The sequence below is a fragment of the Ipomoea triloba genome, chromosome 5 (assembly GCF_003576645.1).
Source record: "Ipomoea triloba cultivar NCNSP0323 chromosome 5, ASM357664v1".
NCBI lineage: Eukaryota > Viridiplantae > Streptophyta > Magnoliopsida > Solanales > Convolvulaceae > Ipomoea > Ipomoea triloba.
The window spans coordinates 25,438,502-25,459,364 of NC_044920.1; the positions used below are offsets into that span (position 1 = coordinate 25,438,502).

The 20,863-nt window shown below is 37.0% G+C and overlaps 4 protein-coding genes across 4 annotated transcripts; 2 read left to right on the plus strand and 2 right to left on the minus strand.

Annotated features, from left to right (window-relative positions):
- The first annotated feature begins 1,444 nt into the window (after positions 1–1,444).
- Positions 1,445–5,051, plus strand: LOC116020046 (probable prolyl 4-hydroxylase 9). The gene is made up of 8 exons (XM_031260501.1): positions 1,445–1,806; positions 1,894–2,013; positions 2,620–2,777; positions 3,047–3,149; positions 3,704–3,799; positions 4,321–4,386; positions 4,462–4,581; positions 4,831–5,051. The coding sequence occupies exons 1-8, from the start codon at positions 1,678–1,680 to the stop codon at positions 4,915–4,917; spliced, it is 879 nt and encodes a 292-aa protein (XP_031116361.1). The 5' UTR covers positions 1,445–1,677; the 3' UTR covers positions 4,918–5,051.
- A 95-nt stretch (positions 5,052–5,146) lies between these two features.
- On the minus strand, positions 5,147–8,255 carry LOC116020045 (molybdate-anion transporter). The gene is made up of 9 exons (XM_031260500.1): positions 7,766–8,255; positions 7,469–7,613; positions 7,158–7,326; positions 6,772–7,027; positions 6,567–6,655; positions 6,081–6,260; positions 5,916–6,001; positions 5,735–5,819; positions 5,147–5,625 (listed from the first exon to the last, which is right to left on the minus strand). The coding sequence occupies exons 1-9, from the start codon at positions 7,962–7,964 to the stop codon at positions 5,491–5,493; spliced, it is 1,344 nt and encodes a 447-aa protein (XP_031116360.1). The 5' UTR covers positions 7,965–8,255; the 3' UTR covers positions 5,147–5,490.
- A 1,815-nt stretch (positions 8,256–10,070) lies between these two features.
- Positions 10,071–12,336, minus strand: LOC116018885 (acyl-CoA-binding domain-containing protein 3-like). The gene is made up of 3 exons (XM_031258911.1): positions 11,293–12,336; positions 10,717–10,807; positions 10,071–10,326 (listed from the first exon to the last, which is right to left on the minus strand). Exons 1-3 carry the CDS (start codon positions 12,324–12,326, stop codon positions 10,315–10,317), a joined length of 1,137 nt encoding a protein of 378 aa, XP_031114771.1. The 5' UTR covers positions 12,327–12,336; the 3' UTR covers positions 10,071–10,314.
- Positions 12,337–17,561: 5,225 nt separating this feature from the next.
- On the plus strand, positions 17,562–20,851 carry LOC116019798 (BTB/POZ domain-containing protein SR1IP1-like). Its single transcript, XM_031260131.1, has 5 exons — positions 17,562–18,021; positions 18,135–18,204; positions 18,356–18,970; positions 19,047–19,586; positions 20,005–20,851. Exons 1-5 carry the CDS (start codon positions 17,915–17,917, stop codon positions 20,551–20,553), a joined length of 1,881 nt encoding a protein of 626 aa, XP_031115991.1. The 5' UTR covers positions 17,562–17,914; the 3' UTR covers positions 20,554–20,851.
- The last annotated feature ends 12 nt before the right edge of the window (positions 20,852–20,863 follow it).

Here is a 20,863-nt window from a genome sequence, read left to right on the forward strand (position 1 = left end):
AAAAAAAAAAAAAAAAAAAAAAAAAAAAAAAAAAAAAGAAGGTTGAGAATGCCGGAATTGGGTACTGATTTCTTGGAGCCTGGATGTCCAGTCCAACTCCGTTTGCTTTGTCTTGCTATGTTCTTTATGTAACTTATTCTGTGGGTTGGTGGTGGCCTGGTGGGGTCGTCAACTCGTCATCCTCTGTTCCTGAACCTCGAGTAATTATTCTGTCAGTCCAGACTCTAGAGAGGAGCCAGCCTTTAAAAAAACCTTTTTTTTTTGAAAGACTTTAAAAAAACCTAATTATGGTCTTTTTTATTTTCTTTTCAAACATAGCGACTTTTATTTGTACGAAGCTGAAGATGAAACCTGTACTGTGTAATTTCATATCTGGAGTTACAAATTAGTGCTATTAGATTACAATGTCTGTAGGCAAATTTGGTTAATCAATTACACCATAGTAATATTAGAACAAAAGACACTTCACAATTTTACTCCGTAATAATTAGATATCAAATTTAAACAAATTAGTACTTGGTACTAAAATCAGAACATCACCACGGTCAGCGCCAGCGGCAAATAATAATAATAATAATAATAATAATAATAATAATAATAATATCTGACATTAGATAACCATAAAGGCATAAAGCAAGACGGGGTCACGGGTGGCCAACTGGCCAAAGCGTAGCTACTACTCCCTGAATTGTGCATTTGTGATGTCAATTCCAAAAGACATATATTACTTCTGCACCGTTCAACACGATGTCTAATCAGTGGTTTCTGAGGACTATTATTGACTAATTTATAAATAATTAATAAATGTGAAATGTTTTTATATTTATTACTAGTACGGAATTATTACAGTACCACAGTATGTTGGTCCATTGCTGCAATCACCCTCATCTGGTGTCAGTACTATACGTATGTAAGGCATTTGATATGTTTTGTACTTATTGGTTTTACAATCTTGGAGTGATCGCTGCGGAATGATTAACACAATCACTTAAATAATGTGAAAATACAGAGAAATTGAAGGAAAAAAAAGGCTCATTAGCAAAGAACACTCAATTGTCTTAAGCTCAAGAAAATTTAGAACCATTGTCTCACCATTTCTCATGGTATTTAAACATAAGGCACTTTACTAAAAAAGAAAACAAATCTCTTTAACGTCACCAAATCCTGGTTAATTATTGTCCGGATTTGGTGCTGACAACAAATAAAATATTACATTCTAATTTTAGGAGAATGAGTATATTTTATTAGAGAATGAGTACCTGATCCATTAGTACTATTTCCTTAAAGGGCATGTACTCGAAGTTGCATCATATTCGGAAATATCTTGAATGCATATTCTCCTACTTTGGTAAATTATTGTTATGTACTGCAATCATCTTCTTAATCTAAAACTATTACGGACAAGTAGTGAGTAATACCGGAATTAGAGAGAGGATGGGAAAGAATTCCCGCCGCGTAAGAAAGTCAAAAGTCGTACATATCATATCGAAATAGCGAACAAATGAATGATGACTCTTCCCTGTCGTCTTTACACTCTCCGCTCCCTTCTTCTTCTTCATCGCCTCTCTGCTCTACTTCTTTCACAGCTCTTAGCTCATTGCTTAATTATTACAGATCCATAACCAAACTCGGAATTCGTTAATTGCTGAATTTGAGTTCAGAGGGGAAGATTCATTGATGAAGACGGCCAATAGAGGCAAATTGGTCGGAGGTGGGTGGAGGACCCTAGGGTTGCCGTTCGTGTTCCTCTTGTGCCTCTGCTTCTTCCTCGCCGGTTTCTTCGGCTCCTCTCTATTCTCTCAGCAGGTCGGTCCGTGTTCTATTCCATTCCTTGCCTGCCTTGTGTACGTATTGTGTTTGTTAAAATGTATGGATTTTTTTTTAATTGTGAAGGATGAAGGATTTATGCGGGCGAGGTCTAGGGTGCTGGAGTCGGTGGATACGCGGCGGGATTTTGATCCGCTGCCGCACGGCGAGACCGGAGAGGATTCAGTCTCTCTCATCCCCTTTCAGGTGTGCTCTTTTGATGATGTTCGATTCGGCGCCTTTTCTGCACTTTCTCTAGTAGTTTGGTATTCATTTTCTGTTTTTCGCCTTTTGTTTATTTGTTTTCCTAGCTTAGTATACCTTCAAATATTTTCTTTTAGTTAATGATTTCTTTTTTATGGTTGAGCTGTCCTCATTGTCTCTTCAACTGTGTTTCTCCCACAAGAGTATCAGATGAGGAGAAAAAGATTTTTGTCTTTTATTAACCACTCAGAGAATCTAATTTTGTTTCTGTGAAATTAATATTGTCCATAGTGTAACTGCAATTCAACTTAGTGACAATAATGCTTTGATTTTTATTAGACTGTTTGTAAGGAAAACATGAGATTCTGTCAATCTATCTATGATTACATAGATGATACGCATGGTGAAATTAGAATTTGTTTTCCTTTTTCATTTTTGGTAAAATATATCTTTTTTGGTTAAGATCAGGAGTCCAGGATGCCTGTTTTTCCTTATTGAGCAATGGATAGCTAGTCATGATGCCTGTTTTTCTTCATCCTTGCTTATTTGATTACATTTCTTCCTTGACATTGCTGTTTATCCACGTTTCTCATATTCTTTTTTTGGTAGGTTTTAAGCTGGTATCCCCGTGCATTATACTTTCCAAATTTTGCAACTGCAGAGCAATGTGAAAGCATTGTCAAAATGGCAAAAAAACAACTCAAACCTTCATCTTTAGCTCTTCGTAAAGGGGAAACGGCAGCAAGCACACAGGGAATAAGGACAAGGTAACTTGTGTTCATTGGATCAAAGGGATAGCTCATCTGGACAGAGTTCTTCTTGCCAGGCTAGAGATTTTGTATAAAAATCCATTATATTCCCACGAAAAAATATTTAAAATTAAAATTATCTCTAGCAGAAAACTCGATGATTAAATTTTGGCAAGTCCTTTTTTGCTTTCAAGAAAGACTGTAGTGACTGCTCCTGTTGGCATCTTTGATTTTGACTGATGACTCAAAGATCTATATTTTTGCATAATACATTCCTTTTCTCTCAGTTCTGGCATGTTTATAAGTGCATCAGAAGACAAAACAGGAACTTTGGATGTCATTGAGGAGAAAATTGCTAAGGTGACAATGATTCCCAGGTCTAATGGAGAGGTAAAAAGTTAACAAAGACATGTAAAGAACAACAATACCTAGTGTTGCCTCTGTAATTGCAATTTTATTTTCCTTCTGTATCTAATTGTTTTACCTGTTTACTTGTGTTGTACTGTTTGTCACTCTTTTCCTCTTTCTGTCATCCTGTATGTACTGGGTACGCATTTTAGGTGCATGGTTACGTATTTGATACTCCATACATAGTGCATTGGTCCCAACACAAGATGAGCACTATATTTGGTTGTCTTTTAAAAATAGAAACAATAATATCCTTTTTTCACAGAATTGTTGAACTCATGACCATAGTGCATATGTTTGAAGAAATTTACCAGAAAATTTAATTTCAATGTTATGAGTTATGACTAATGAATAAGAAGTCCAATACATGCATGCTGGGGGTATCTGTTTTCCTTAGATGATGTGTGCATTTGCTTGTTGACATCATACTTCATTGTATATCGTAGTTCATCTTAAAACAATTGACCTTTGCCTTCAGGTCAATGGTAAATATCTATAATAGTTTGAGTAATTTGAGAAATGTTACTGTTTTTCAGGCATTTAATGTTTTGCGCTATGAAATTGGCCAAAGCTATCATTCTCATTATGACGCATTCAATCCCGCTGAATATGGCCCACAGAAGAGCCAAAGGGTATGCGCAACTAGATATTCTACATTCACTCTGAGTCTCTGATGTTCTTTGTCACTATATCTATGAAATTGACCAAAGCTATACACACTGCTGTTAGTTTGTAAAAAGAATTAGAATCTTTCACATTTGGTCACCCTACTGTGGTAGTACACTCAAATTGAGTGTCTGACTTTCAATTTTGCCAAATCTCTTCCCTCACTTTGAAAGATTTACCACATTTGGTCCAATTATTCAGGTTCTAGTTAAAATCAAATGGAGAGGAGGTTAAAAAAGAGACCTTTCAGTACACTTTATTTTCTCCAAATTATTAAAATAAATAAATTAGTACAAGAGAAAAACTGTAGTCATGGCCAAGCCACTAAAAATGATGGCCAAAAGAATGAATAGAGAGGCCAACTACCCATAGTTGTGCCCACGGTTACAACTTTTTTTAATAATCTGGGGAAAATCGGGGTAGCTATTGAAATGCCTTTTTATAATTTTTTGACATTTGTGGACTCAATTTTATTGAACCTTTTCAGGTTGCTTCATTCTTGTTATACCTTTCAGATGTTGAAGAAGGTGGGGAAACCATGTTCCCTTTTGAGGTAATATCAATAATATTTTTGCCGCAACTTTCCTTCCTCCCATCCTTGAAAAGTGGTAACTCTCTTTATATGCAGTATGGGCAGAACATGGATGGTAATTATGACTTCCGCAGGTGTGAAGGTTTAAAAGTAAAGCCCCGCAAAGGGGATGGACTTCTATTCTATTCGCTTCTTCTAAATGGCACAATCGATGCGGTGAGTTCTTAATTTTGTTAGTCCTTTTTTGACACTCTAGCTTCTTGCTAATTTCTTGAAGTGGCCTACCAAGTCAGCTAGCTGTGAATATGCATGCATCATATAATATGTATTGAACTTATGGATTATACATTGTTGGAAAGAGATTTTTGTGTGTTTGTGTTCATAAGGGATAATGAGCAGCGAATTTGTTGAGTGAGTTGTGATTTCATGAATTTGTTGAGTGAGTTGTGATTTCATGATTCTCAGACCTCGCTTCATGGGAGCTGTCCAGTGATCAAAGGAGAAAAATGGGTGGCAACAAAGTGGATCAGGGATCAAGAACAAGATGACTAAATGCACCCCACCCCCATTCTACCAATAACAATGTTACCTAGTGGAATATATTATTTAGTTCTTTTTGGTCACCATTTGTGAAAGATATTCCCTGTATCATAATGAGGAAATAGTGCAATTTTATTTTTTTTACATTATTATGTTTTTGGTGCTCTAAACTTCTTTTACCCTAAATTTCATCAAACATGACTGCCCACTAAAGGTTGTGTAGATAGATACAGTAAATCAATTTTCTCACAAAAAATGCATCCTCATTCCTATGAACAAAATAATAGTATCAGTGGTAAATACATAAACTTCTTCTGTTTAATACTTCTTTTGACCTCTGCAAGACCTTCTAACTATAATTACAGCAAAGGTAGCTTTATCTGTATGAATTCTGGCTGTAATTCATCTCCTCTTCAAACTTAAGTAGACCAGTGTCCACAATGAACATTTGCATGATTCCTCTGATCCACAATTCACAAAGGAATCTAATGCTTAACAGGTTTCAGAATGAAAAATTTTCGTCTCTGAATTGTGGATTATTAACAATCCACCTGCTTGGATGAATGATAATATCCAAAGGCAGAATCACGACTTATGCCAGTCTTGATGAAGTTGCTTCCCCAACCGCTTTAACATATGCATGCAACCGGCTGCAGTGAAAAGTCCAAGAGCACCCGCCGCTATAATGGTTGAATTTTCAAGGTTATGGCAATAACTCCGCTGCAAATTGTCACATTTAAATAGTGAATAAACATAACATAGATCCAGTTCAAAACTTAGAGTCAGCAGTACTTTGCAATTGGATAATTTTCACTTAAATAATACATACCTGCACCAGAAAGAACAAGAATGCAGCATGTGATGGAAACAGAGATAAGCTCATCATTCCTGCACGAAGTTCATTTGGTACAAACCTGCAAAAACGAATTGAAGCATAAGAGTTATAAGATCAAAGAAATCGGACAAATCAAAAAATTACAAAAAAAAAAAAACTGAGCAACATTATTTACATGGTTCTTAATCTGGCAAGTGATGGCAAAACCAGTCCTACACAGGCATGGAATATGCAGAATAGTATCAAAAGAGCTTCGATTTCCTGGAATTAAATCACAAGTATGAACGACAAGCCTGGTATCTTAAGATCATGGCGGAAAAAAGGGAAATGGTAAAGATACCTGGTAGTCAAAAGCTACAATGGATAGAACAGAGCCCATAAGAATAAAAATGTATACTAAGTATTCCTCAGTCCGAAGTGATAATGGCCCATTGAACCATGGAAATGCAGTGCTGCCTAGCATTCTCGCACCAAGGAAACAAGGGTATAGCAAACCTAACAAAATCTCTCTCCCATCAGCCTATAAGCACAACAAAATATTCAAAATAGCAAGTCAAGAAACAAAATGAAAAAAAAAATCCAAAATCAAGAGAAAAGAAAGTCATCTCAAACTTCTACAATCATCTGTATGTTTGAAAGGAGGATGTCCGTGACCAGAAAACATCAAAATACAACACATAAACACAGTCAAATTCATGTGGTTATATTTTGATCAAATGTGTGTATCATGCAAATCATTTAAGTGAACATTAATATGGAATGATGAAATTCGTCAACTCAGACAAATAACACAGAATGAAATGAAACTGCTCCATTAAAATCATACCACCATAGTTGGAGCCCAAAGAATCCAAAATACAGAACTTGAGAAATGAACACAAGCTTGCACCCATGAAAGCAGCCATATTCTTCTATCTAGCAAAGCATAAACAGTTCATGATAAGATATGGCAGGTGCTTCTTTATACATATTAATACTCAAGACCATTTCAAGAGAAGTGGGATAAAAAGAAAGAAATAGACATCTGATACCAGCGAAGAGTGTATGGAATTTGATTTGATAATTTTTATATTCAGCAGTTTGTGGAAATTCTTTCCATCCTCGACTGGCAAATATTAAAGCAACAATTGCCAGTATTGCAGCTGCAACGGGAAGAGAATGTGTAATTGACTCTGCATTCCCAGCAATGAGCCAGTTCCCAAGCACTTGGCTACCAATGAACGATGCAGATTCAACCAAGGACATTAACCAAAACATTTCATTTAACACATCCTGCCTCAGCCCTTGCTGCAAGAAAACAAGATTAGTTTAAACAAGCAATTTGTGAAATCATAACGTTATGAAAAAATAATAACTCTAAAAAATAAACATTGCATTTGCAGAATATACAAGAACTGACAAATGCAAAGTCACAAACCTGTTCGTGCTCAACTACCATCCATGTCTCAAAATTGAAGAAAAAAATTGAAGAGGCAAGAGAGAGGCAGATACTGGCAATCCAAACACTAGGATTTGCATTAACCCTCTTCCAAATGGCAACAAAGAGGTGCAGCATGAAAAATAACAAACACACTTTCTTTTGACCACTGCAAAAACAAGCCAAAAAACCACAACAGAACATCTAGTGTTAGAAAACAGCAACTGCATTTTCCCTATAGAAACTAGTACTCTGTGAACTTCAAGAATTAAATTGGAAACTTAAAAAGAGAATTAGCTGAGTTCCATTACATCAAATCTGACAGTATCCCCAAAAAGGAGCCAACAAAGAGAGCAGCCACACATCCAATACACAGCGATAGTACCATCTGGTCCTTGCTAACTCCATAATGTGTCAATTCATACTCCCCAAACACAGCCCACAAGCCCTCCATCACTGCAAATAAAAAATTCAAAAGATCAAGAAATCATTTATATGAACGAAAAAAAAAACATTTTTTCCCGCTTTTCTTAGTAGCAATTAGTAAAATACACGGATTTCACCAAAAACTAATTCACACGAATCAGTAAGCACACTGTACATTGTACCTGAAGAGATGGAAAATAAGAAAATGAAGTTTCTTCGGAAGCGAGAGAGAGAAGGCGAGAGTGAATGATCGAGGACATTGGAAGCTCTGGGGTTAGAGTTGACGGGGAAACATAAAATTGAGAGTAAAGATGATGCGAAGAGGAAGATGTAGAGTGCAGGGTTGGGCTCCCACACATCGGCGTCAATCACCACTGCCATTTGCTCTGGCGGGAATGAAATGTGAAAAGTGAATAAAAAAAGAAGGGGAAGATCTTATTATAAGAGAGATCTGAAAACCCTAGATCCAGTGTTGTGTTCCCCCGAGCGTGCGTTTTGATTCTGCGCCAGCGGGTCTTGAAATCAACTGAGATTCAGACGACAATCAAAATCAATGGAGCTCCCCGACACCTGGGAATGCCGCTGCCCTCCGGGCATTAACCGCCAAATCGTGAATTGGGCGTTTTGTAGATTTCATTATTTTACAAAATTTTTAATTCAAATAATACATATAAAGATATTATTCATATCTAAGTGCAGTTTGCACAATACTCAGATTTGTCCGTGCACACACTCAATTTCTTTGTTATTTAACAAAAAGTGAACACACAATTATTTGTTGAATTTACACAAAATTTGATTGAGAAATATGTTTCCAAGAATGAAACAATAAAAATAAAAAATAATTAATAAAAAAAATAAAATATTAATAAAGTTATAGGACAACCCTACTTGTTCTACATGACTTACAACTACACTTTAGAGCATCCTTATCAGTGGAGATATTTTGGGGTTATTGAGGAGTTTTTGAAAGTGCGATTAGGAAAGAGAATGAGGAAAGAAAGAAAAAAAAATGAAACAATTCTGAAAATTAAAAAAAAAATTAAAAAGTATGATTTAATGTCAGAGTGCCCGCCCCAACGGGCGCATGGGAAGTACGCGCTCGCTGGGGCGACAGTGTGCGCCAATCGCGAGGCGCGCACTATTGTTATTTTCTTTGTTTTTTTTTTCTCTTGACATGATATCTTCTTTTGCAGAATGTCCAAAGCATGAAATAACTCCCCCTTACATCAGTTTCAAAATCATAAATGAGATAATTCTCTGCCATGAACTCCAAAATAACTACAGATGGGGATGCTCTTTTGGTCTCAAGCACTCACAAGTGCATTTCTGCGTTTGGTTAGAATGAAGGAATTATGAGAGAATGAATTATAATTTGGTGAAAATAAATAAGGTGAAAATTAAGTAGGAATTCAAATTACGGTGTTTAGTATGTAATAATAATAGTAATAATAACCAAGAATACTAGTGTCATTTCATCCATTTTTTTCTTTTCTCACAACTATTGAATTGCAATTCATGTGGGGTACCCATGAATTGCAATTTAACAAAAGGAGGGGATTGTAATTTTCTCCAACCAAACATTGTAATTGGGGTGGTCAAAGAATTTTGGTTGAATTACAATGCAATTCATGTCTACTAAATAACTCATCATGGTCTTAGGGGCTTACAAGTGCACTTTTTGGTCTTGGGGGATCACAAGTGCACTTATCGGTCTCAAGGGTTCTCAAGTATACTTCTCGGTCTCAAAGAGTCTACATGACTACTTGTCGACCTCTATGACCATAGACTTATTGATCGTCATATCAGTAGACTTATCGGTCTTCATTGCTAGTTAACTCCGTTATTACTTTTGTAGCTGTCACCTCAACAAATTACACTTGTAATGATCAACCTGAGTGTCCAATCAAGGGATGTCATGTCGTCCTCATCATTACTAAACATCATTATGTCTAGATCTATTTTGAGTATTTCAAAAAAAAAAAAGTAGATCAAATATATACCATCCAATAATAATAGGGGATTTCAGTCTAACCCAATCTAAAAAGACTTATGATTTGTTCCCTTTCATCAATATACACTATCAAATACAATTAGCTTTATTTTAATTAATAAAACTTATACTACGTAATGTTTTATTGTGAGGTATGACGAGTTCGGTCAACATCAAGCCCAAATTAGTGATGTAATAGGTTCTTGCAAAAGTTGGAGTAAACAACAAAGTTATGCGATCACCAATTGACTGTTTGTTTGTTTGTTTTTTTTTGGTCTCATTCTCTCTACTTCTGTATTCTCCTCTTTCTTTGCTGGAGTTGTAAAAAAACTCAACTGTTAGACTTGCTTCAACTTTTGACAGGTGTATCTATTAACCATTAATGTTATTGATAATTGTTATTTATGCTTTAGAGATTTATATATTTATTAACTGATTATAAATTTGTAATTGTCGCAATAAAAAGGGTAATGCAAAAAATTAGGATTGTGCCCTTAAGAAATACCAATCCTTCATCAGGAGCTTCATTGATATAATTCATTGGCTCTTAGCAAACAAATAGCTCACCAACTTCAAGTTGATAAATGATTATTCATAGATAACATAATACACTGTCATATATACATTAGACATGGCTGCCATGTCTGAGCTTTAAATCCTAAGATAACCAGAGGAAAGGATGGCTGATGCATCCGTTAAACAACCTTCGCCGCGAAGTGGGACCATCATGAATGACTGTCACTGCTCATTCTTTGTTTTGGGTACCAAAAATAAAAGGAAATTGATCAGGTATTGCTAACACAGTTTCAGAAAAGAAGAACAATGCAAACCCTTTTGCAGTAAGGGAAGTTGATACAACAAAGGATTCAGTTTCATGAAATGTGGGTAAAGATGACTGAAATTTCTATGTCAATTTCATCTTCACAGTACATGTGGTCTTTAGAATTGAATAATGTGTTCTGTCTCAACTAAAATGTGGGTGAGACTGCACGTTTATGTTATGCATATATGATGCTTGCTCAACATTCAGAAATCAGAATAAAGACAGTTTCATGCAGTTTATGTGATTTGCAGGATGAATCTAGCAGATGAATAGCTGTAACAAGTAGAGAGTTATTCTTTATGAAGAGAATTGTTTACCTTCCAATCAGTAATGCCACTTGACAGAAGAGCTATATACTGTTCCATGGCTTCCTCCCTGCTAATGTCCCCTAGGCTATTCCAAGCAGTCCTACAACAACAGAATTTGCTTAATCACATGAATTCCCAGTAGCCATATTTCTTCAAACCAAGAGATACACACGAAAACAGAATCTATTAACGATTATTAAACGCAAATCCATTGCACATTACGAGCCTTGTTCAACTACATCCCTCCACCAGAACTATCACCCAACAGCAAAATCCTTAAATTCTAAATTCGTGCTAGTAAATTGCAATTGAAAGCTGTTCATTCTCATCTTATCAGTCCAATTTCATATGCAAAGAGATCATAAGCAATCAACAAGACAACAACCCTGTTATTGACATTTATGTTGGTTCATGCCAGCACATCACATGCAATTTTTATTAACTGGATTAGTGAATAAAGTCACAAACTTGGGTCTCTTGTTAGCAATTATGATCAAAGTAATGAAACTAGGTTAGCAATTATGATCTGGACTAACAAAATATTGCAATCACTTGAATTAATGATAGTTCTGGGAATAGAGATACCATTTTGCACGAGCTGAAACCTTCAGAGCCATGGGCTGAGCAGTGGAGCAAGGTCCATCAGTAGCAATCTTGTGAAGGCCATAAAGCTGCATTTTAAATTCATTGTCAAATTGGTCAGAATTTGCATTAGAATCCACAAACACCACTGCAGCATCAAAGCTCTTTTCCAGCTCTGTTCTTTCTATATCCTCCCAATCATCATCAAACAGCCCATCATTATCCTCACTGCTCTCATTTTCCATCTTGTTGGGTGCCTTTCCCACTCCTTCCCTCTCACCAAATTCAATCCCAATTTCCCCAGAATCCCCTCCACCCATGTCCCCCAATTCTACTTCGATTTCGCGAGACTTTGTTCTCACGGAACTTTCATCAGCCACTTTCTGCTCCATTCCATCACACCCCAAGAGATTTTCTTGATCTTTTGCCAACTCCTCATCTACTTTTACTGCCTCATCTTCAACTCCAAAATTCCCTCTCACGGGACTTTCATCAAACACTTTCTGCTCCATTCCATCACACCCCAAAATACTTTCTTGATCTTTTCCCAACTCTTCCCCTACTTTCACTGCCTCATCTTCCTCAAACACCCCACGCTCTTCCTTCACACGATCACCAAATTGCACCACGCCATGTTGAATTCTCATCTCCCCACCGTCCATTGCTCGATTTGAAGCTGCTTTTGGAATCGCACCCCCGCAACAGAAGCTCATGTTCCTGTCTTCTTCGACAACAACAGAGGAGAAGAATTTGCAGAGCAAGAAAGTGATCATCAGAGATAGCCCGACAGTAAAGGCCAATTCTTGGAAGAACAGCGTATCAATACCCATATTGCGCAGGCAGCAAAGGGAAAGAATTTTTGTAGAGAAGATTGGAATTGTTGAGGCAGTCGAGGAATTTGAAGGCCAGAGCAAAGCATATCCCCCCGAGATGGAACTGCGGAATGACGGTCTGGGCCCCACTCGTTTGCCATTTTCCTCTTTTATTAAACTACAATTTTGCTGGATTGGGGATTTAAGGTAAGTATCCTTCTCCATTTCATCATTCTCTACTATACATGTTTGATATGAACTACAAACTTCTTAAATGAAATTTAAGAGGATGTTTGATACTAAATGAGAGATTCTCCATTAATTACTTGAGAAATTTTAAAAAAAAACATATTAATTGTGGTTCTAAAATTATTTAAAAAGTGATGTATTTCTTTCTTTATTTAAAAATTATATTTTTTCTGTCCCATTTTACATGTCTTGTTTACTATTCATTGGTCAAACCAACTCTTTCTTCATTGCTTATTTTCTTTACTAATTTTTAATTATTTTTAAATTTGATTTTTTTGTGTTTAATAATACTTTTAATGTAGTTTCTAAATATATAAATTTTATATACTAATACTAAATTTAATATTATGAATAATTGAATTAAAAATAAGTTCAGTCAAGCCTCGTTAACCGAATCAGACAAACAAAATGGGACGGAGGTAGTAGATACTTTTTTGAGTATACGGACCCTATTACATTGTATCATCTATATACTTGTCAATATAGCCTCAGTAAGAATCTCATGACCTCCCATTTGAGAAAGTCACTACATATCACTTGACTACAAGGTCATCGACAAAATATAGATATTTGAGAGATAAAAAAGTCAATTTGCAAACAACTGAAAGACAAATGATGATATTTTCCACAATTTAAAGATAAAAAAAAACAAAACTATTTCCCAAGGACAAGCAAATAGAAGTAAGAAAAAAAAACAAAAGAATTTGAAGTAAACACATTTAAACACTAAATTTCCTTCGTATTCGAGTAGAAGTATACATACTTTCATTTGATTCTTCAACTACTAATATTCTTGGAGTCATTAGTTAGTTATCTTAACAAAAGGAGTATCAAGTCGAAAAAGAGTGATTGAGTAGGCGAAACATATTATTGTACTAAAATTTTATGAGTTTAATTTTTATTAATACTCTCTGTATGTTGCACAAAATTTTGATCAAGAAATTCAAACTCTTTAAAGAAAATGTCTCCCGTTGATTTTTAAATAATTTGTTATTAATTGAATTTCACCCATGTTGCGTTGATCGAATCTCGAATCCGAAAAGAATTATACTTCATAATTATTTATAATAAAAAAAAAAAAGAAAAAAAAAACAAAGAAAACAAAAGAGGAAAAATGTCAAGATCTAAAGTGGGCCGGAGGAATCAGACCGAGCCCAATTATTTCATGGACAATGTCCGAAAAACTGGAAGCCGGCCTGCAGTCTCGGCCCAATCTAATGTTGGCCAGTAGTTATGCGTGGACCTCAAGGTGGACCTAGGTCCAATACGACGTCGTTTCACAATTTAAAAAATAAAAAATAAAATAAATAACGGCGGCTCATCATCGCAACAGAATAAAAACTCTACATTCACAGATCCTATACTCCACATTCATAATTTGAAAACTCCACATTCACACATTACAGGGCTATATGTTTAGTAACTATATTACAACTGTTATGCATCCTCACATTCAAAACTCTATATTCACAGGTCCTATACTCCATATTCACAACTTGGGAACTCCACATTCACACATTACAAGGCTACAAGTTGCTAGAACTCTGTTAACTCTACTACAGATTCACACATTCATAACTCTACATTCACAAATTCTATACTCCACGTTCACAATTTGAAAGCTCCACATTCACACATTTCAGGGCAGTTAGAACTCTGTTAACTCTACTACAGATTCACACATTCATAACTATACATTCACAAATTCTATACTCCATATCCACAATTTGAAACCTCCACATTCACACATTTCAGGGCTAAATGTTTAGTAATTTTTTTTTAAAAAAAAAATTAAAAAAATATAGTGAAACAGCGTCGTATTAGACAAGGTGGACCTGGGTCCACGGCATAATTTGCGAATGTTGGCTTCTGTAGTCTATACTCTATAGTCTGGCAAATTATTATGTGCCAAATTATGCTATGGACACGGTTTCACTTTGTAATATGGACTGGATCCATGTTTACAGTTTTAGAACTCTATATTCATAATTACATTACTCAACATTACAATTTTTTTAACTTTATATTTACAATTTTGTTATATAGATTCAAAACTTTGTCATATTGTTGAATATAGAATTTTAAAATTGTGAACATAAACATGAGTCCACATTACAAGGTGGAACCGGATCTATGGCATAACAACCTTTATTATGTGAGTCATAGTCCATGAAATAATGATTGATATAGTCTACAGAAGGAATGAAAGATTCCAGCGTCCAGCCACCGTGCTGTGTCGCCATGCCGTTCCAACCGACTTTCCTCCCGCCGCTGGCCGTCGGACTTAGATCATGAGCTTGGTTTTCTCCCAATCCTCTGCGGAGTTGAAGAAATCATTGTCCACAAACACATCCTTTAGAATTACTTTTTTAATCTTCAATCAAAGGTTTGGAGAGCAGATAATAAAGTTGCGTCACATCTGGATAATTCAAACCCGTCCTATATTTGTACTACGTGCACATGGTTCTGGAGTTTAAGCCACTTGCTCCTGTTGAGGCACATGAATTTTAACATGTTTCTAAATTTGTCACTGCTCAAGCATTTATGAGCAGCTGTCCACAAACTACTCCTGCATATACAAGGTGTTTGGGTTATATAAAATTGAGATTATTAAAAAATCTTAACCGATTAAAGAATGATAAAAAAATTTCATGCACAAAGCGTATAAGTAGAAAGAAAAGTAACAGAACTAACTTTTTTTCAACGGTAGGATTAGTCCCTTAAGTCGAGATGCATTATATATATATATATATATATATATATATAAAGAAAAAGAAGAATGGGAGTGTCACTGTCAAAGGTGATGGTGGGTGGGTCTCATCTATGTGGTGTGGGGGTTTTGTATTGTGTGGATTCCAACTCAGGGATGTTCAGTATATCAGACTTGTTGCACAGCCATTCTTTTACTGGAGGTCGGTCCTCGTACAATTTGTCATTATTGTTGTACCTCGTTAACAGCTAACAAGTACAGATAGAGCAAGTCTTTGTTCCAATCTCCGTTATTGGATTTACTGTAAGTATGCATGGTTAGTTCTTGGCAACTGTTCAGTTATATATGGTTCATGATTAGAGATGGATTCAGGATCAACCGTGATATGTCTATGCTCTGATCAACATAAGTTTAATTTGGCATTAACAAGCTGGAGACATTATTGATATCGTGATCATATAAATTAGACACAAACAAATAAATGAGAGATGTAGCTGATTATAATCAGTATAAATTAGACTCGAACAAGTATGATGTATTTTTCAACATAAGTTAACCGGTGACAAGTGAGCTCTTTCTGTGGAGAAAAATTTCGGAAAAACCTGTGTTTCAATAATTATAATTATCCCCCAAAGTATAATCAACCACTATATGTCCAGCAACGTAGCTTTGCCCTGGCTTTTGCTTTCATTATCGCACCATTTGGCCCTCCATTATCCTTGCCGGCATGTTTTGTTGTTAGTGAATAGCCAGAGAACACTGTGCCAAAGGGATTTGGTTAACCTAACTAGCCAGCACAAGACTGCACCTGATATTGTCATCCTAGCTAGTTCAATTCGGCTAGCTGCTTCCTGTGCTGAGGCCTGACAGGACGGATCATCGGAGTCGACTTTAATCTCTGACGTTTCTCCATGTCCACTTTGCATCAATCCTCAATTACCTTAATGATGTGTCAACATTCGACAGGAACAAAAATTGTCCCACTTGATTTAAAGTCTTTGATCCAGCCAGGGTTTTAGCCTCAATTAATCTTGTGGAGGAGCCCATCAACGTGGACAAAAGCTGTTGTTATTATTGTTAATCCCAAAAGCAACATGCGTGGTCGTGCCCTAAATGGCATCAACATTCAACACTGCACATAATTTTTGTCCAATAGCATTCTTTATTTGAGATTGATGCATAAAATCCATTGTAGGACACACCATATCAAATCTATGTAATTTTTATTTTGGGCAATAAGAAAACTCATAGTCATTACCGGAGATTGGGGACTGAATAAAAATTATATTCTCCCTATTCCACTTATGTGTCATGTGTAATAGTTCGTAAACAATACAGTCATACAGAAGAGATAAAACTACATTATGAAAATCCCGTGCAAGGTCATTATAGTGAAATTCCATCACCCTCACACTCTGGCTAATTCCAATCGTTATATTGTGGACCATGGTCACAATACGACGTCGTTTCAATAAGTGGGAGAAACGGCACCCGAAAATCTCACTACAGTTCATCTCAATTGATACTGTAGTTATGTTGAATTGATATTGTAGTTATGTTGAACTGATACTGTGGTTACAGTTCATCTCAACTGTAGTTGTGTTAAATTGATATTGTAGTTATGTTGAACTGATACTGTGGTTATGTGGAGGCCGTTTCATCCGTCTGGAACTGGAATTGATACTGCAGTTGTGTTGAAGGGGACTACACTTGCCCGAATTTTATCCGTCTATTTTCGTCGTTTTGATGCACAGTCCACAGTAAAATTTGTTGCGGGCTAATTCAGCCACCCATTAACTGAGAGGACAGTTGTTTCTTTACCTACAATTTACTATCCAAAAGTTAACTGAATTATTCCTGGTATTTTTCTTTCTTATTTAGAACTAGTTGAGTTGTCCGTGCATTGTTTTCTTTTTTTCATTTTCATGCTACTTATGATGATAGTGATGTCCACCTTAATACAATGATACACTATTACCCCCATCCACTCGACCCACACCCACGCAGCCAAGAAAAGCAGGACAATTTATGTACGTGAGGGTCTTACAACACCGTGCAAAGAAAAGGGCGATTGATTGAAGATGAATAATGTTGAGTCTCTATAAAAGGGCCCAGGGATTGAGCCAGGCAGAGCTTTCTGCGGGCTCTTGAGCAGTGGTTGAACGTTGCATTATTAATCAACCAGATGGGATGGGCCCAGCGCCCAAATCCAGACAGATACATCGTATATTTTGGTCTCTGAATCTCTGTTAGTTTAGGTATCAGATTTACTCTTGAGAATGCAGCAAGTTAAAAGAAAATGGTAATCTTTAGGAGAAATCAAGATTGGTGTTTTTGTGGACGAAAATGCACATGGAAACTTCCACTTTTTTGGCGCCTTCATCATCTCATCCGTTTATACAAAACCCCCTGCATTTACAACCACACACTTATACATCTGTTTCAAGCTAGTTAGCCCTAAATTTTCTACATATTACTCATTATACATTTATACCCTTCCTCTTCTGCATGTGTGTAGATAATTGATTCTTTGTGCAATGCCTATTATGGGAATTTCACTAGGGTGGTGATTGATTGCAAAGTTTGATGATAATAATGCAGTTATTGGTTGATCAGATATTGAAGATAGGTAGGGTTGTGCATTATTGAGACAAAGAAGAGGAAGAATGTGGAAAGAAAAAAGTGGGTACTAATTGTTAGGGGACAAGATAGTAGCTTTGCTTTTGCTGCACAAGAAAAATAGCTAGAGGGGAATTTTTTTGCTTTTAAAAAGTTGGAAGTTGCTTATTTAACTCATCATTATCTTCAGTGTTGATGAGCACATTTGAGGGCTCAGAGTTCTCTGATCATTGCCATGGTGGATCTTGATCAAGAGGGTATTGTTCCACCCCCCAGTAATAATAACCTGTCTATCAAAAAGAAGGAGCTTCTTTCCACTGCCATGAAGAGGACCACTGAATGGTATATATGCACAGTTCTTTTTATCAAGATTCTTCTTTTATTGGAACTGTTTGTTTGGTTTGTGGATATGTTTTGTGTGCTGTCTTGTTTTTATGCCCTGAACTCCTTGACAGGATCTTTTCCCAGGAAATCCCTAGCGACGTTACAATTCATGCTGGAGGGACATCCTTTTCACTCCACAAGGTTGGATTGGAACTTATGACTTATGACATGTTTTGTTCAGTTCTTGATTAATTCTTGTTTACCAGTTTCTTGCATTGTTTTGTGATTTGTTTGCGGGCTGAAATGTTTCGACAATGACCTTTGTTTTCTGGTTTCACACACACACACACAGTTCCCTTTAGTGTCAAAGTGTGGGTACATAAGGAAATTGGTGTCTGAATCGAGTGACGCTGATCTTTCTATAGTTGAAATCCCTGATATTCCCGGGGGAGCAGAGGCGTTTGAGCTTGCTGCGAAATTTTGTTATGGGATTAATTTTGAGATAAGCACAGAGAACATTGCCATGCTTAGATGCACGGCGGAGTATCTTGAGATGACTGAGGACTACGCGGTTGGGAACTTGGTGGGGAGGACGGAGGCCTACTTAAACGAGGTTGCGCTCAACAGCCTTGCAGGGGCGGTTTCCATTTTGCATTCGTCGGAAAGTCTTCTGCCAATGGCGGAGAAAGTGAAACTGGTGAGCCGATGCATTGATCAAATAGCGTATATAGCCTGCAAAGACAGCCAATTCTGCACATCTGTGGTGGTGGAGGGTGGGACTAATGGTTTAAACTCCTCGACGCTTTCAAACACAAAGCCTATAGTTGATTGGTGGGCTGAGGACATGGCTGTGCTTAGGATTGATTTTTTCCAAAGGGTTCTGATTGCAATGATGGCGAGGGGATTCAAGCAGTATGGACTTGGACCGATACTCATGCTTTACGCCCAGAAATCTCTTCGAGGTTTGGTGAGATCTTGTCCCAGTACTATGGATTACCTGACCAGGCTAAACGATTGTGTAATTTGTTTTCTTTTCGTCACAGGAAATCTTTGGAAAGGGGAGGAAAAAAATTGAACCGAGACAAGAACACGAGAAGAGGGTTGTTTTGGAAACCATTGTTAGCCTTTTGCCAAGGGAGAAGAACACCCTATCTGTTAGCTTCTTGTCAATGCTCCTAAGAGCAGCAATATATCTGGAAACGACTGTTGCTTGCAGGCTTGACTTGGAGAAGCGATTGGGTTTGCAACTTGGGCAGGCTGTTTTAGACGATTTATTAATCCCCTCGTATTCTTTCACTGGGGACACATTGTTCGACGTTGAAACTGTGCAGCGCATTATGATGAACTACCTGGAGTATCAACTGGAGGGGAATCGATCGGGCTTCAATCCAGATGAAGAATATGTAGCTCCCTCGCCTAGTGACATGGAGCGCGTGGGGAGGCTAATGGAGACTTATCTCGCTGAAATAGCTTCAGATCGCAATCTATCTGTCTCGAAGTTCATTAATATTGCTGAACTCATCCCCGAGCAATCAAGAATCACAGAAGATGGGATGTACCGTTCCATTGACATTTACTTGAAGGTATGCACATTAAGATTTAGCGTTCTGGCATATATACACCTATACTCACTTTGCACAACGTTTTGTTAGTCTTTACTTCTTCGATTAGTCAAATATCCCTGCCATCTCTGTATAGTATATAACAACACATCGAAGGTATGATTAGTTGATAACATTAGCTGATTGTAGAAAGTTGTTTGACAGATTAGCTGTTAGCTGATAGCTGTTTGGTATAATTTCTTTTCTCAAAAAGCTAATTGAAAAGGGCTTTGGAGTTACAAAAAGCTTATTAACCAAACAACTAATAGTGGTCAAATAAGCCAAAATTGGCTGATAGGCTGATTATTTACCAAACAGGGCCGATAACATGTTTTAGTTTCCCTATCAATAGCAAATGAGAAAGTGTTGTTTCTGAGATCTTTATGCACAATTTGTGAAGGCACACCCTGCTTTAAGTGATATGGAGAGAAAGAAAGTGTGCAGCGTTATGGACTGTCAAAAGCTCTCTCGTGAAGCTTGTGCTCACGCTGCTCAGAATGACCGTCTCCCAGTTCAGACCGTTGTTCAAGTGCTTTATTACGAACAGCAACGCCTCCGAGAGGTCATGAATGGCAGTGTCGTTAGTGGTGAATCTCCCGCTCTTCCCTCCAAAGTGACGACTCAGTTCTCCACTGACATCCAGCCCGTTCCAGACGAGCTCTCGAGTCTGCGAAGAGAAAATCAGGACCTGAAACTGGAGCTCGTGAAAATGAAAATGAGGTTGAGAGAAATCGAGAGGTCTTCAGAAAAATCAGATAAATCAGCTACCAGCAGTCCCTTAGGCATCACTCTCACGTCTGCTGACAAACCTCCTCTTCCCCGAAGATCATTCATGAGCTCCGTGTCCAAAAAGCTTGGCAGACTTTATCCATTTACTCGCGCTGATGGGCTCATACCTGGCAAAGGCAGAAACAAACCAAGTAAAAATCGGCGCCACTCCATTTCATAAGCAGTTCTTTTTTCTTAGCGATGCATACTGGGATCGAGGTTACTGCTTTTATTTTGATGCTTAGGAAAGAGGACTCTCTGCCAGACAACCTATGTTGCTGTTCTTCATGCTTGTTTGTCCTCTTTTCCTGTGTGATAAAACTGTAAATTATATTGTCTCTGTGCATTGATTGATGAATACAATTCAACCAGTAGTAGCTGATGTTAAGTTTCTCTGTATATCCCTACCCAAAGACTTGTAATATTAGAGATGGCATATTACTAAGACCAAAAAGATAAAGAAACAATCTTTTTTTGAAGGGCTTTCTGAT